The 17,820-nt window shown below is 41.7% G+C and overlaps 1 protein-coding gene across 1 annotated transcript in view; it reads right to left on the bottom strand.

Annotated features, from left to right (window-relative positions):
* SLC71A2 (solute carrier family 71 member 2) overlaps positions 1 to 16,213 on the bottom strand; it is a 32,925-nt gene extending 16,712 nt beyond the window's left edge. Inside the window, exons 1-3 of the mRNA XM_075410850.1 lie at positions 15,970 to 16,213; positions 5,217 to 5,312; positions 1,493 to 1,555 (exon numbers count right to left, since the gene is read on the bottom strand). Coding sequence (XP_075266965.1) covers positions 1,493 to 1,555; positions 5,217 to 5,312; positions 15,970 to 16,125 — 315 coding nt within the window. The 5' untranslated portion in view covers positions 16,126 to 16,213. The remainder of the gene's footprint in view (positions 1 to 1,492; positions 1,556 to 5,216; positions 5,313 to 15,969) is intronic.
* Between the last annotated feature and the right edge of the window lie 1,607 nt (positions 16,214 to 17,820).

Raw genomic sequence — 17,820 nt, 5'->3', positions numbered from 1 at the left:
CTCCTAATTAGTATATTGTTCTCTCATCAATCCAACTCTGACGTAAGCCCAAACATAAGTAAATACATGGTTCCATAAGTACCTCAATACACTGGATGTCTACTGAAGCTAACTTAAGCTAACCTCTGGTATTCAAATATAATCAGCTTCAAGTTTAACATAAGTGTACAGCCTACTGTACTAAATCACTATTTTGCCAAATCCCAATATACAACTCTTATTCCAATGATTTGAGTACATAAATTGAGAGCAAAAGCTATAAAGCCAGACCATCGGATCCTAAGAAAGTTAGATGCCTTAGTTATAATTAATGTTTTTGCTCCTTGGAGTGAGATTTCAGTAGAGTATGAACTAACAGATCTTGCTAACTGTCACCCAAAAAACTTTTGATGTTTCATAAACAGCATTCAAAAAAAACCACTGAACTCTAAACTCACTCTGGTCTATGCTCCCCAGTTTATTACACCTGTTAGAGCAATACATACATTTAGACCATGATATTAATGCACTTTTCTACAGGTGTGCTCTGTAGAAAACATGAGGAACCCTTCATGCACTACTTTTCACTCCTAGTTACACTGTACTGTGAACAAACAGAGTTGAAAGAAAACACAAAGAGGAAAACGAACTTTGTTTTTCTAAGAGAATAATGAGAAGTTAACTTCCTCTTTCAGTTTGAGACATCCCAACATCCCTGGTACATGTCTAGTCCTGCCACTCAACCATGAAAGATATCAAGACAGCAAGTCCATCCTAAAGATGTCACATTCTCATAGCTAAAAATAACACCTTAGATTTGTTACAGAATACAAAAGCTAAGTGCTTTGAAGCCTTTCAGTAAGCCTGTTAGCAAAGAAGAGACTTTTGAGTTTTAGTTAATGCTAGAGAAATTTTGCAAGCTTTTTTTGTGGGAACAATCCAGCATGATCACTGTGTGAACGCAGTGGTACAAGTCAGCTATTAACGTGCCCTGAATATCTTGACCATCACAGAAGGCTCAAAAACTGACAAAAAAAAGACCGGGGGAGATGGGGAGGGTGGGAAATAAACAACCCTGCTAAAAATTAGCTTTTATACCACATCTTGGACAAAATCACAGTGTTTAAGTACTTCATTTTTATCTCAATGATATCATCATAGCTGTATTAATCTGCATTTGATATAAATCATCTAACATTAGGAAGCAGACATTAAAAACCTAGCTCCATTCTCAGAAGGATCCTTAACAAGATTACAACAGCTACAACTGGTACCTATTCAAGTGAGAGGAATTTAAACTTCTGAGATACATTCCACTTGTTTCAAGATGCTACCATTTAGCAGTAAATCTTGAACAGCGCCCAAGAACACAACCATTAAAATGAAAAAATAGTTTAAGAATTTATTACATTCTCAATGTTTTGCATGTTCTTATGGTCAATGCAGGAGAGAAATTACAGTACAGAACACACAGAATATATAGGTCAGAGCTTTCAAAAAAAAAAAATCTTACCTTAACACCTTGAATAAGACCATTCATTAAAAATGTGTGATGGGAAAACGTTTCATGTAAGACCTGATGGGGCAAAAAAAGCATTACTTGAATCAGGAGAGACAGTAGAAAGCTGATGCAAAGCTTAAATTTGATTTGTAAAACAAGATAGCTTTACTGGGATTTGTTCAAAAAGCGTCTTATCCCAGAATTATACTCTTATTTGTCCTCATGAGAAAATATTGACAAGATTTACTATCAATTTATTGGCATAAATTCCCCTGTTGGCACAGACCGCACTGTACTGCAGAGATAGCTTGATTTTGGTTTGGGGTACTATGCTTAGACAGGGGATCACGTAAGCAAAAAGCGTCTACATGTGGTACAAATCACAGAATTTTTGAGGTAGGTAGTTCCTTCAAAAGGTTGACTTAATCGTTGTTACTAATCAGGAGTGAAAATGAGATTGAGCTAACTTAGTCTGTCAAGAAAGAAACAGCGCTATATTTACATCTGCCCCAAAAGGCAGTGTGCAAACAATTTCTGAATGAATTGCAGGTATTCTGTAGTCATTCAGTTAGAAACACTGCTGATGAGCAAGTATTTGCTTCTAAATACTACCAACAGTTCTGAATGTTTCACGTATGCTTTAAGTATAGCCATGAATTTATCTAAGGTGCTTTACCAGCAGATTTAATTCAAGGGCAAGCATGTTAATCTATACTAAACAGATTTACCGTAAATATGCAAGAGAATTAAAAGGCCTCACAGGTGCTACTGTGTTGATTAGAAAAGTTATTGCAATCATCAAAGCGTGTATGCACACATATTTCAAATTCATTTGCTTTTTTTTACCTATAAATAAGTGCCAACAACTACTAAAATTATTTATATGCATATTGAGAAAGCCACTAGCCTGAGGAAACACAGTATTTTGTGTCACTGAAAAATATCAGCATCATTTTTCAAGGATGACTGAGATACTCAAATCACAGGTTTAGTAAAGGTACTTGTTCCCATGTTAACTACTGGTCAGATAATTCTACTTATTTACAACCCTTTTCCCTTTTGATCTCATCTTCTGTTTAGATATTTAAAACAATTTTGCACCTGTTTGACCACTGATCGCATGATATGAATAGAGAAATAAAAGCCAAGGTTCCAATTAGAAATCTAGAAAGCAGATGTCTCCCAAATTAAAAACAAAAAAGGGCAAGCAGGAAGCTCACAGACATAAATCTAATTACCTTTCATTAAAGTGTTTCCCAGTATTTTTCCTGGGATGCAACCACTGCTGATATTGGTTCAAGCTTTTGAGATTAATTTCCGTTACTTCATGGACATGAGAAATGCAATTGGATAAACTGGTAGAGGGAATTGCCTTACTGAAGTTCTACCAATAGAAATATTTACGTATTCAAAAAAAGGATGATACTGAAGACAGAATATGCCATAAAGTGATTAATATTGCTTCTGGTGATTCACTAATATTAGCTTACAAGTCCCTAAAGAAGAGTAATGAGCATAGCTTTGGGCAGTCTGTAAGCACAATAGCCCTTGTGTGCTTTACAAACATTTTAAATCTTTTTGTTCTCTAAGCGTAGTGTTATTTAACAAACACTACAGCTTTGCTGACAGCTGTCAAAAGAAGTGAAAAAATAAACTAAAAAATTAAATTTAAGTATCAGCCATCACAGAACACAAACCATTTTCGTAATACACAATGCAACATTTTAATCTGATTGAATGTTGGCAAGGACCCAGAGAATCACACCACCACCACACAAAATTTGAGTGATCACGAGCTTTGATCAACAGGCCACAGAATCACAGAATCACAGAATAGTAGGGGTTGGAAGGGACCTCTGTGGGTCATCTAGTCCAACCCTCCTGCTAAAGCAGGGTCACCTACAGCAGGCTGCACAGGACCTTGTCCAGGCGGGTCTTGAATATCTCCAGAGAAGGAGACTCCACAATCTCCCTGGGCAGCCCGTTCCAGTGCTCCGTCACCCTCAGAGGGAAGAAGTTCTTCCTCATGTTCAGACAGAACTTCCTGTGCCTCAGTTTGTGCCCATTGCCCCTTGTCCTGTCACTGGGCACCACTGAAAAGAGCTTGGCCCCATCCTCCTCACACCCACCCTTCAGATATTTATAAGCATTTATTAGGTCCCCTCGCAGCCTTCTCTTCTTCAGGCTGAACAAGCCCAGCTCCCTCAGCCTCTCCTCGTAGGGGAGATGCTCCAGTCCCCTCACCATCCTTGTAGCCCTCCGCTGGACTCTCTCCAGTAGCTCTTCATATTTCTTGAACTGGGGAGCCCAGAACTGGACACAGTACTCCAGATGAGGCCTCACCAGGGCAGTGTAGAGGGGAAGGAGAACCTCCCTCGTCCTGCTGGCCACACTCTTCTTGATGCACCCCAGGATCCCATTGGCTTTCTTGGCAGCCAGGGCACACTGCTGGCTCATGGTTAACCTGTCGTCCACCAGGACACCCACGTCCCTCTCCACAGAGCTGCTCTCCAGCAGGTCCACCCCAAGCCTGTACTGGTGCAAGGGGTTGTTCCTCCCCAGGTGCAGGATCCTGCATTTGGCTTTGTTGAACCTCATCAGGTTCCTCTCTGCCCAGCTTTCCAGCCTATCCAGGTCACGCTGAATGGCAGCACAGCCTTCCGGTGTGTCTACCACACCTCCCAGTTTGGTGTCATCAGCAAACTTCCTGAGGGTACATTCTAACTCTTCATCCAGCTCGTTGATGAAGAAGTTAAACAAGACTGGGCCCAGTACTCACCCCTGGGGGACACCACTAGTTACCAGCCTCCAACTAGACTCAGAGCCGCTGATGACAACCCTCTGAGTTCTCCCATTCAGCCAGTTCTCAATCCACTTCACCGACCACTCATCCAGCCCACACTTCCTCAGCTTCCCTAGGAGGATATCATGGGAGACTGTGTCGAAAGCCTTGCTGAAGTCCAGGTAGACAACATCTAGACATTTTCATTTCTATTCCTCCTACCAGATAAACCTGCTTGAGCAAAACTGGGCATCTGGTAGTTCAGAGGCTGAACCTTGCTCATAAGAAAGGTCTACATGTCTTCTGGTACCGTTGGCTGATCAGCAGCCCAGGGTGAGTTACCACAAGTACATTACAAGACAGAAAGGTATGACGTACCAAACCAGATTTAAAATTATTTAAATCAAACAGCAGCCCATGCCTTCAGATGAAAGGCTTCATATCCTATTACCAAACACTCAAATTATCTATTCATCCGGAAAATAGCTACATTCCAGAACAGACTGAATACTTATAAAATCCGTTTCTTACACAAAAGACTTCCAAGTCACACGCTGGCCAAACAGCCAGCTCACAACAGCATACAATGTCTACTATGGAATGCGTAACTTACTCAATTGTGATGACTGGAAGATGAATTTAATTAGGAAGTCTTAAAAAAAAGCCAGAACTTCCATAGACAGTTTCATCAACACACTAAACTGACATTACTCTAAAAGGCAATTAAAGCCGAAGAGTAGTACAGCATTTTGCCAGTTTATTTTTCACTCTTTTAGTCTTTCAGCAGTCTAGATCTCAGTTGTAGTATACTACTATTGCACAGTGTTGAATGTTAATACTCCTGGAATTCAGTTAATCCGGAAGGCTAAAACAAATTAAAACCCTAATCACTAGGAACTGGCAAATTAACTTTTGTCATTACTGCCACAACAACATCAGATCACTGATACTCACCACTAGCATCGGAGTTGTCAAGAGCCCCCAGGCAAAGAATTCTAGAAATATAACCACCACTGCATGGTATACGCTTGGCCGACCAATGCCATGTTGCTAAAAAAGAAAAACATATGCAGTGATTGTACACATCCACTTCATTACACGTACAAAGATCTCTTACAAACCTATTTCGAGCATAACCAGCTATCAGGATGACCCACTACCAAGCCCTTGGGAACAATAAGCCAAAGAATGGTAGAGAAAAGTTACTACAAAATGACTAAAGATCTCCAGCAAACTTGAGAAAGTTTGCTCCCTCAAACTCTTGTTGACTGAACTATTTTGCCCCATTCCTGACATTGTCCTATACTGCTCTCACCTCCAGTGTACCTTTAGGTTTCCTCTCCCTTGAGCACTATTCACAGCCCTTCCAGAGCAGTACGACCAATGGCGTAACTCTCCCTGCTACCTCCACAAGTGACAACAAAACAGATCCGCTTTATGAAGATCACATCACTGCTACAACAAAACTGTGACAATATACATAGTCAGAAGAGCACCAATTTTTGTATTTGAAACTGACGAAGTATGAGCAAACAAAGGGACAGTTTATGCCACCTGTACAACTGCTTTCTGTTGACTGGTGACTGAATGATTTCATGTTTGTGTGTGCCCGCAGACTAGAGATCCAGGAGCTATTCTACTGGTCAAGTAATCCCACGAAGAATTAGCCAACCATGGAACGGCTCATGATGCTGTGAAACCGCTGCCATTCAAGATCCAAGGACTGAATCCCAGACTAGAGATCCGAAATCTTTTTGTTTAGGCGAACCAGGCAGAACCCTTGGGTAAAGCAGATTCAATCAGAACTGCTGCTTTCATTTATTTCTATGTGCCCCTTGCCATAGTAACTATTTTACAAAGTCTTTGGGTTCTAAAATTACTTCATCCTCTTTCCCCTAACACTTGTCCTGCAGAAGATTGTTTTGCAGTGTTTCTGGCCAATTGAAAGCCACTACACTCCTACAGCATTGGCAGTTCTTAGAAAGGAGCAGTACAGCACTCTCATCTGGTACTCCCATACTTACCTGAAATTTACCCAAAATATAAAAGGACACGTCTCTTGCACATTGCGCAATCTAGAAATGCAGGATTCAGTTGAAGGGACACCATCTAGTGATGAGTATCAACCAGACTCTGTATTCGGCAGAAGGATTATAGGGAGAACATGAAACACGGTCTCCCACTGAACCCAAAGCAAGTCGACAGCCTATGACAAACACAGAGATGCACTTGGTGTTTCCCCCCTGCTCAGTACCTATCATCCAGATTAGCAGGAGCTATAGGTTTAGAAAACACTTGCATTACAAGATCCACTTAAGCTAACCACCTGTAGCAAAGATTTTTAAAGAAATCCCTACTGCCTGAACAGTCTAAGTGCCCAGATCTCTAACAATTCTTAAATTTAACAGAGTTTATCAAAACCTGTAGCAGCAAACTAAAAGCAACCCCGATGGCATTTTTTTCTAGTTAGTAAGATCCAAATTACTTTCTACATCACAACTTGCTTCAAAGCTTGAGGATTTGAAGAAAACAGTTCTCTTTCTACTGGGAAACAGTATGATAATATCATAGATCAAAGATTATCTCTGGGAGGCCGACAACTTTCAAGCATTATTCACATTTCTCCATAGGTTACTGTGCCATTTTTAATACCTAAATAGCAAAGTTTCCAAAGATCATGGGAGGAAAAACTCTTCCTCGTACAAGCAGTCTGCAAGTACTTCTACTTAATGTAACAGTATAACAATTTTAAGAGTATTTTTTTGCCAAGACGTATGTCAGTCAGACTAGCACTTAACACAGATTACACTGAAGTGTGAAGAACCCTTCCACAGCGGCTTCTCCTGGAAAAGGCAAATTTTATAGCAGAGAGCAGGTAAGGGGCTCCCCAGCCTTTCTCCTGCCTCTACTTCACCTCCCTCCTGCCTCCATAGCACTAAGCATAAAGTCGGACCATAAACCTTTGGTTTGCATTCAAGGAACAGTTCTAATGCCACTGAAAATGAAGTTTTGGAGTGCTTGGCTTTTTAATAATGTTCATTTTACATGCAAATTTGATCTGGATTTACGTGGCTTACCAGAAAGATGATGTACATACACACCCAAAAAAGACATGCGTGTTTTTTCCTCAGAAGTCCTTTAAAACCTTCTGTGAAAGACAAGTATTTCTGCTGTACTAAGCCTCAATGAGTATTTCTTGGAGATTAAAATAGCTGGCAAATTATTTTTCGCAGTATCACACATCTTACAGATAGCTGCACTGAACTACTACAATACCAGAAATCTCTGTGCCTTCTGAATTCAAGACATACCCTGGACAAGCAGAATGTAAATCCTGAAACGAACATGCACCTGTCAAAATGAAGTCAAGCATTCCACATCAGATATACTGATGGCTACTGATCTACGATCCACACAGACTGTAGATGATCGGTTTTCTCCACAGAGCCCTAAATGACTAAATTAATTCAAGAACACTTGCACAAATGGCTGTATCAGGAAACTAAAATCACGCAAATAGGAAAATTCACTGACAATGCCAAGTGGACCAACGCAAATAGTTACTTCTGGATGTCCATCTTGTCTGTAGGTCATAAAAACTCTTATCACAAAAGCTTTCACCATTAATCAAGCATCAAGTTATTTTCAAGAAAAGAAAACTGCTTATGACTGATCATGTACACAGCCTGGACCACTCATAAAAAAAGCACCAAAACTCTTTACTCATCTCAAAATAAAAAAATTTTCTACAAACACTTCACGCTTGCTTTTAAGATGAAGCTACCCCAGAAGTAATGAGCGTGGCTCATTTCTATATTGCGAAAATACTCTGCAACAGAATGCAACTCCACGCAATTTACATAAAGAATAAAATTGCGACACACATGCAAAAAATGGTTATAAACGTGAAGCACAAACAGCTTTAGGCTTCTTGAACTAGACGATGCAGGGACAACCTACTGAATTCTTTACGGTTAAAAAGATTTAAATGGCATTTCAGAAATAGCCCAGATACAGTAAACATAGAAGTTACTTTCATTATCCCCCATTCCCAAATTTTAAAGCGCTAATTTTAAAAAGTAAGTGTCTGCAGGGAAGTCTTAAAATCTGTTATGGGATTATTTTCTATCCACACCGATCTTCTTCATATGACAGCCCAGTATGTGGGCTGAGAAACTATGTATGAATGTTACTGTTTCTTTCAAATTCAGCTGCTAGTCAAGCTATTATATTTGCATCATCAATAATCAGCAAAACATTATGCAATCTCAAACGTTTAACAATAAAAGTTTAAAGCCATCATTTTAGAACCTGAAGTCCTAGAAGTTCTGACAAAATACCTACTGTTTCTCCGATTTAACACTTCTGCTCCTTCTATGCTTCTTTTCACCAATACCCAATTCTAAAAAACATTTTTTCTTCTGCCTTTATTGGAGGCAGAATAAACTCAAAAGTTAATTTGAAGACAACAGGGAGAACTACTATGATGTGATACAAACTTCTTTTTTTAAAAGCAGAACACAGCTGTTGAACATTAATAAACTCATGAGAACATGTCAAGTTCATAAATCCAGCTGGCAAGGAATTGCTCATACAACAGTGGAAAAAATTGCAACATAGTATCAGTACAAACATCATATCTTAGACATTTTGAAGGAGAGCTAGTACAATTCACCCTAAAATACTCCACAGCAAGATACAATTTTATAGCCAGTCCCAGATCTTTAGAGAAAAGCTTGCATTGATAGTATTAATTTATTCACACAACTTTGAGGCAGCTACTTATCTGTTAACTCAAATCTGTAATTTAACACTGAAAACTGTTCAAATGGCTGCAAAAGCACCGTAACATCCAATTTCAAACATGCTTAACTGTTCATTTCTCTTAAACAGCGTGCTTATTTCAGAACAAAACCACCCCTCACTGTTCAAATTCTGAAGTCCTCCAGAGCGCCTTTCCAAACTTCTCACATTCCGATGAGGGCCATATAGTCCTGCTAGGCAGACTAAGAAAAAGACTCAATTGGATAGATACAGCACGATTTTTTTTCTCCTCATGAAGGTGAAGCAACAGAGCCCACTGCCCACAGAGCTCGACACACCTTCTCCATCCTCAAAGGGTTTCAACATCCAGCTGAAAAAGCCCTAGGCAATCTGGTCTGACCTCACAGCTGATCCTACCATCAGGAGTAAGAGATCTCCCTGCAGACCCTCTCTGAGGCAGATAACAATCAAATTCAAGCTGAACATCTGAACAGACAATCACAGGAACTGGGCCTTTCTTCCCCCACATCCTACTCCAGGAAATTCTTTCCCACCAGGCAGTAGCATCTCTCAGGAGAGCCTGGTAGTTGCTTGTTCTACTTCCAGTAGAGAGATGACTTTGCAAACAGCACTCACTATCCTCCTTCAGTATGTAAACCAACATTATTCAAGTGCATTAGTATGAAGAGTCTTATTTTCTTTTAAAAGGTCTACCGAAGCATTCTCCCCCTACAAAAATTAACTGCTACACTTTTAACACAACTACCTGCCCGGCAGTCCATTACGCCAACTCTTAGATTTTCAAGAAAACAAAGAACTGAACTAATAGAATCAGTACAACATTTTGAGAAATATGCTTTCATGTATGAATCAGTCAGATCTTGAAATTCATGTCAAATTATAAAGCACATTCCCTTCCCACATTTATCTTCACTGCTATTTTCTTAGTTCCACCCCAATATTCAACCATTTCAAGTGCAAGCTTTTCCTGGTATGCTTCACTACACCATTATTTAAGCATTTTAGTTTATTCTAGCAGAAATACTACACTACTAATCCATCTCACCATGTTATGGATGCTCTTTCCTCCACAAGTATTAGCGAGGTAGCTCTCCACACCTATTGCATGTTTACCTTGCTCTTCTCCTGTTTCTAGTGCCCATTTCTTTAATTTTTAAACAGAAGTATTTAGGAACCACCTTCATTCCAACTGTCCCCCATAAATGCCTCCTTTGTTGGAACGGGCAAGAATTCAGCGAAGTGCAAAAAGCACCCGTAAGACCTTGGCTGCCTTTGTCACATGAAGCAATCATGCGCACAGACCCCAGCCTAAGACAGGCACCTCGTATGCTGTGCACAAATACCCTGACCACAAGTGGAAGGGCCTTCCAAACCAGCATAACCTTTGGCATTTCAGATGCCCCTTGTGAACTGGAATATAAATCATCACAAACTCAGCTTATACCTTGTCCAAACGTGTATTTCAGTTGCAAAAAAAATACATTAAGCAGATCTGTCTCTGGACAGTAAGATCTCGATGCACTCTCTCAACAAAAAGCTAGGCTGAATCATACTCCACAGGTCTATGGTATCAGAACCACAACTCATTCAAAATTAGAAAGACTGCGTAGACTTTGTATAAGAGAAACTGTGCCTCAAAAAACTCCCGCAGTTCTCAAAGAAACATGTATGGATAAGGGAGATTACGTTAATAAGCCTTCTGAAAATTCAAGTAAACATACTCAAAGACCAGGAAACAAAAACCAGGATAGACTAAAAACAAAACAACAATCTGTTTTTGCAGCAGAAGGAAGTTACCAGATGAGTCCCAGTGCGCTGTCCTAGGGCCTATATAGTTCAATGGATTCATAACTGAGCTGTAAAAAAGGTGAAAAGCAAAGCGACAAAGTTCACTGATGACAAAACACAATTTAAGTTAGAAAAGTTGGAGGCCAATGATGAACATCAGAAGTTTGATGGAATCAGTAAAGCAAATTAAATGGTATATTAAAATTAATGTAGATCAATTTAACCAATGCAAACATGAAAAAACAATTTTAATTCTACATGCAGGATGACTACTACTTAGTAATGTGATCCTGGAGAAAACAGTTCCACGGAAGATACCAGTTTAGCATTCAGCAGTGGTTTACAAAAGCGTACTCGAAAATACACGTCATTAGGAAAAGGATTATCATTATATTACTGCATAAACATGTGATGTGCCTGCCTTGCTAACCTTCTGCTTCTATGTTCTAACAATTTTTATCAGATCTATGTAAAGAACATCTCTCTCACCCCATGACTGCTTGTTTTGTTCAGAAGCTTTAAGCAATACACGTTGTTGAATAGTCTATTTTGAAGAAGAACAAGTGAAAGAGGCCCAAAGAAGGACAAAGAACACTGCCAAAGATACAGAGGAATGCTGAAATAGGTTCCTCCAAGCTGCAGTCAAAACATCTGCAGAAAGATACAACTGGGATTTATTGAACTGGGAGGGACCTGAAGGGTGTGAAAACAATTATCATTGCCTTCTTATACTAAAATACAAGAAAGTAAGTAAAGTGGGACCAGAGACAGCAAGTTTAAATTTCATGGCACTTCATACAAATTACTCTCAGGGTCTAAAATGTCTTGCCTTGTCATTTTTCCTGCTGGGAACACATTCCTGTTTCAGTTTAGACTGGACAAGCTTATGAAGGAAGAATCTTCCGAGAAGCATAAAACATGAAAACACCATTTCTGGTTCAGTCTTTGAGGCTGAGGCCATCAAGTGTAGGAAGAGCACCCAGGAGAACAATCGCCATATGCCCTGACACATTCTGAAAGCTCAGCGTTAGACAGTACTGCATAGTCTAATTACACTACTTCTTACAGAAATAATATATAACCAGCATATCATGCTACACCAAATCACAAGCCGATTTATCCATTGCTGACTTTTCTTCTTAAAATGTAGAAAGATGTACAACAGTGAGAATTCCTCTAAAAAGCACAGACTGTGTAGTTGATTCACGTGCTTGTCCATGGGACAGACAATTACTCAAGTTCCTCTAGCCTAGCATACTTCTCTCTGGGTACAATGCCTTCCAGATTGCTAGAACCTGGAGGATCAGTAACAGCAAACTCTGGACAGCAGAAGTGTCCTCTCAGCATAAATATAAGCAAGAGTGATTTGCTTTTAAGTACAGCAGCTAACCACTTCCGGTAACGGTTCAGAGTTCAGACTCAGTGTTAATTTAACCTGATGTCAACGGGAAGATTCAGAGTGACAGTGGCAACCTTGAGAAGGCAACACTGTTTATCTCCAATTATTCAGATTTAACAGAAAAAATAATTTTTGTAGGGGAGAAAGTAATGCTCCGCAAAGAACTAAATACCCAAATTGCCAATCTGAACACCATGTTTGCTACTAGCAATTCAATTTAAATCCTCCAAGAAGTTTAAGAAACCAGCTTACTGGACTGAAAGGTGTTTCAGTAATGTCTCATAACATCTAATCATGCTGCCTCAGCTTCACCATGCTGTATTTTTTATGAAGTATTAAAAAGAAAAATGCTAGCAGTAAGGGTAAAAACCTGTAATACCTTATGTATATACCAGTTATACTTTGATGTGTAAAACAGTTTACTGAATAAAGGCTGGCAAACTTCCGACATGTACAGTTTTAACCTTCAGAATGCTTTCATTATATTTCTAAAAAACACACAGGTCTTCAGATCTACAGTAATTGAGGCATTTTATAGTGTCCAAGAAAATGAAATTAGTGTTTGACTAATTCTTAAAGAGATAGATAGGTGTGTTTTCTACTTAGATACCCCATTTGGTGACTTCTCCCATAAGAGCACTTCAGTTAGACAGTACGGTACTGTATTTTGCTTAAAAGCTCCCCTAGGGTGGCGTGGTATCACTGACAATAGGTTACATAGAAATGAAGTACGTGGTATGAATATTCTGAATGCCTGTTAAGTTTTATACTACCAGTGTTCATAATTCAGAGGGAACAAGATTGCATAACCAGTAACAAAATGTCCACGGCATCATTTACTTCACTTTCTGAAGCTCAGTGAACTCAGGGTAACACAGCCAACAGAAATAGATTTAATTACAGTGGAATTTACTTAAACATACTATTGTCCTTATTAGTTTTGAGCTGGTAGCTCAATTCATAAAAAGCCATTTGTTCAGCATTTATATTTTAGCTCTTCAATTCAGTGAAGCCAATGCGTTCAACAGTGTGAAGTTAATTGCAGATAAATCAAACACCAGAAGCTTGTTAGTCTCAAGCTGGAAGGGTAAGGGGAGAAAGACTTCCGCAACCTGACAGTCTTGGTCATAATTCTCCACTTTGTCCTACCGATCTGACGTGACAAAAGAATCAGAACAAAAATTAATAATAAAGCATCCTTCACAGACCAAAGAAGCAGCTCACCAAAATTTCGCTTCTGTATTTACTTCTTCATCAGCATCGCACAGGGCAAGCTTCCACTTTCAAATGCCAGGGATGCACTCCCACTGATATCAGAGATCTCTGCAATTCCATCTAAAGCCATGATCCAGTCCCTCATATTTTAGCCTGAATAAACTCTTTCAATAAATTCAAGGCAGAGGGAGTTCTAGCAACATGACAGCCACATGAGAATCACAGGGAGGTGCAAGAACTGCAATAATAAAGCAGGAAAACAAACTGTTCAGTCAGAATTGTGAAGCAGACCTTAAGACAATTTAAGTATAATTATATTACTGCTATACCACTGTACAGAAGAATCTTAAGACCAGAGCCCCATGTGTTACTCTCTTGTAGGAGATGCACTGCAGGAACACAAAACACCTTAGGGTCACAACTACGAGGGACGAGCCAAAAAAAACACCAGGGAAGCAAAACCCAAGGTCATTTTATAAAAAAAGAACTATTTAATTTAGAAGCTAAATTTTCAAACTGATAAAACAGTATATTTAAGTACTCAAAAGCATTATTTTAATCCTTATTCCAAGTTTAACAAACTTTCCATCAATAAAAAAACAGGTTAGCGCCTTTGTCAATTATGGATTTTTTTTCCGTTTGACTTTTACTCTTCCCCAAAGTTAGAGATGAAAAAAAAAAATCAAAATTCCTTATTATTTTAAAAACTTGTCTACTGGTGCTGTCCATTTCCTACTCCCTCTTCATATTTAAATGAATTCATCTGGCTTTCTTCTATACAATGACACCACCCTTTATTTCTTTCACCACATCATCCATGCTGATAAAACTGAAAAATTACATTTCTTAAATAAAAAGCTAATGGGCCTCTTCTTGAGTTACTTCCTAGTCTGATTTCAGATTGAGTTACTGCATCATATATCTAGAGTCCTAAATGGGAGCTGCTGTACACAAACCTAGAACAGCAAATGTACCACGCAGCAGACATCAGCTGCACTTCTTGAGGGAGTCCAACCTGCTTTCTGGGAGACATAACCATTTCTAAAAGAGAACTGAAAGACTCCAGTACAGAAGTGACTGGTTACAAGAATCATGAAGCAGCCACTTTGGAACTAACTTCCATAAAATAACTTATCTGACTAATGAATTCCATAAAACATTTTTTTACACCTTCACTGGGTTAATCATGTATTAGAAGTACCTTAACACCTTCACCAGATATGAGTAAGGGACAAAGAATCTACTGATATCAAACAGATATTTTCAAGATTATTTTATTTTACATTCCTGAGAGCCATGGTATCATGTTAACGTTACACTATTAATGCTCAGCTAAAGATATTACAAGTTCATTTGCTTCACATCAACATAAAACAGCAAACTGTCCTCTCTCCAGTAGCAGAGATGCTTATCTCTACTGTCTGGGAAGGCAGGAAACACACAAAGCAGATGCTGGCTCTCTCACAGGAACTTCACATTGTTTTAAAACTTTTGGCATAAGCTATGCTTTGAGCGAGTAAACTAATATTACGCACATTATTCAGGAACACTCAAACATGAACGCAGTCTCAAAAAGTATCAACAGCTAGTAAGTCTGGTTGCAAATAAAATTTAAACAATTTCAACTCGCCCAAAGAGATTTATCATGGCAAGGCTTTACCTAGTTTTGTATCTGTACCCCTTCAAAAACTGTCGATGACAGGATCATCCGTTCTGTCACTCTGTGTGCTCCCCCCGGGGTTCCCCGGCTCCCATCCGACGCTCTGGGCTCACCGCCAAGGTAACAGAACGGGCCACACCACCTCAGCCGGGGCCACCCCGCCTCAAACCAGCCACCTGTCCCCACCTACTGCAGAAAGCTCAGGAGCTGTCGTCTCGGATTTGGCTCTCACGCACCCTGTGAGCACGCAGGCAGAAAGGGAAAGGCCTGCTGCCCTCGGAAGGCGTCTCTGCAGGGAGGCGATTACCCGCCGCCGCCCCGCTCCGACACACACCTCTCCAGAGACGCTTCCAGGCCAGCGCACAGACCGCTCCCCTCCACCCAGCTCCTTTCACCGGCACGAAGACATCGTAACGCTCCGCGGAGCGGCAACCGGCGGAACCGAAAGAGCAGAAAGTTATTCAATCCGCACGGCAGCTCTGCGGTTTCGGTTCACCAAGAGGCACTACCCAGAACTCCAAAGGCAAACGAAGCTTCACGTCCAGGCGCCTGGGATTTACGCACCCCACAAGGAAACTCGCTGGCAACACCTGGAGCTCACAGGTGCCGCCTCTGCTCAGGACGAACCAGCACCGGACGCGCCCGCGGCTGGCAGAGACGAGGCGGGACCCCAGTACCCCGCCGCGCCCCAAGTTCCAGGAAGTTTCCAGGGCCGCGGCGGGACCCGGCGGACGCTCCGGGGGCAGCCGGCCCCCGGCGGGCGGGGCGGGCGCTGGCCCCCACGGCTCAGCCCGGCCCGGCCGGCACAGCGGCGGCGCCCCCGCGGGTCCCAGCGCCCCCCAGCCCCGCCCCGCACTCACCGCGCCGCCGCCGCCCGCCCTCAGGCCGACCCTCTTCACCGGCATTATGCCGCCGCCCTCCCTCGGCACCGGCGCCGCCGCCGCCGCCACCTCCTCCTTCTTCTCCTCCTTCTCCTCTCCCGCCGGGGCCGGGCGCGGCTCCGGCTTGGGGCTCATCTCGCTCCCACCATCCTCCCGCGGTGCCCGGGCCGGAGGGGCCGCGGCTGCTGGGCGCGCTGGGGGCGGCCTGCAGCGCCCGCCTCCGCCTGGGCGGGGCGGTGCCACTGGCCCCACGTGACCGCGCGGCCCGGCCCCGCCCGCTCCGCCTCGGCGGAACTGCTCCTCCCGCCGGCCGGAAGTCGCGCGGGCGCGGCCGTTAGAGGTCGAGGCGGCGCCAAGGACCTTCCTTTTACTTCCCCGCCGGGGTGTGGCCGGCGGCGGCGGCTGCCAGCGGTCCCTCGAGACGGTGAATGGCTTCCAAACTAGCCGCCCGTGGGGCTCTGTTAGGCCTCTGCCGGCGCCCTGGGCCGTCGGCCCTCGTCGCCGGGCGAGTGTCGCTGCGAGCTCGGTGGGGCCTCTCACCCGCTGGCTGTCGTAGCGAGTGTCAGGAGTTACCACAGGAAGCACCGCTTCTTACTGTCATGTGCACAGGTGGAGTACTTTTTGATAACGCAGCGCTGATATTAAAGGCTGTGACTACCAACAGACCGTGGAAAACCAGTTCAGCAGGCCAGCCACCCATCCAGAACAAGCGGTTCACCAGAGAGCCGAAAATGTTGGTGCATGGCCAATGCTGGGAAGCATGCATCCTGCCAGCGCTTCCTTTGGCCTCCAGACCTTTCTGGAGTCACGCCACTCGTTTCCCTGGTACCTCAGGTGTTCTCCGCTAAGTACCAAGCTGTTTGCAGGATCAGAACGTTTCAGTGTGCTACAATGATAGAAATTAATTTAAAATGCCATTTTCTGTTTGCTGTATGTGTATTCTGTCTGTGCATAATAAGCTCTAGACTTGGTAAATACAGCGCATTGTGAAATCTATCTTTCATGATATGTTACACAGCAATTTAACAAGTGTTTACTTTTAGCAAAGTGGCATGTGTTGACTTGAAAGCACTTCTCTGTATGACCTTTCTTTGAAGCTCGGTTTTGTTTAAAGTAGGCATCAGCAGTTTGAGAGGAACGTTGGATGCCGTGAACTAAACAGATACGCAAAAGTATCTTTCTGGTTATATAGGGATTAGTAAATCAACACATATTCTTTAAAATCACTTTTTATAGCCAATCCAAGCCAATGGTATGTAGAAATATGTGCTTTATTTCCACTTTTTTGTCCTGGTAGACTAGAAGCGCTTACAAAACCTTTCATTTCTTCAAAAGTAGTCACCACTATAAAATACAGTAATATTTTTTGCTTATTTGAAGACTTACCCATTTTTCTGTTGTTTTGAAAACCAAGGCGCATGTCATCCCTTACAGTCTGGGATATTTGGGTTTTTTTTTTTTAATTAACAGGCTTCAAAATACTGAGTTTTTTTTTAATTCAGACAGCTTCCTCCATTAGAAAGGTATGAATTTATAAGCTTAATGTATCAGTTTTTGTAGCTAGGCAAGTTTCTGGCTACCACATCAGGTTCATGTAAGAAGTACTGCTTGAAATCATCATTGTATTTTTACAATTTCAGGGTTAAAATATTTACATATATCACCTAAGTATTTAATCTGGTTCATATACAAACCAATAGAGAGTCTTCCATCAACTTTTTTGGCTGTTGATTCAGGCTCATTAGAGAGCTGCTAGTAATTTTATGTCATTGTGTCCTTGTCCTGTACAGAATTTGGAGTTGGAAGGGTTTTGTTCACATGCTGAGCTAG

This window comes from Opisthocomus hoazin, chromosome Z (assembly GCF_030867145.1).
Source record: "Opisthocomus hoazin isolate bOpiHoa1 chromosome Z, bOpiHoa1.hap1, whole genome shotgun sequence".
Taxonomy (NCBI): Eukaryota; Metazoa; Chordata; class Aves; order Opisthocomiformes; family Opisthocomidae; genus Opisthocomus; species Opisthocomus hoazin.
Note: the sequence above shows the minus strand (reverse complement) of the source record. Positions and strands in the feature narration are given on the sequence as shown.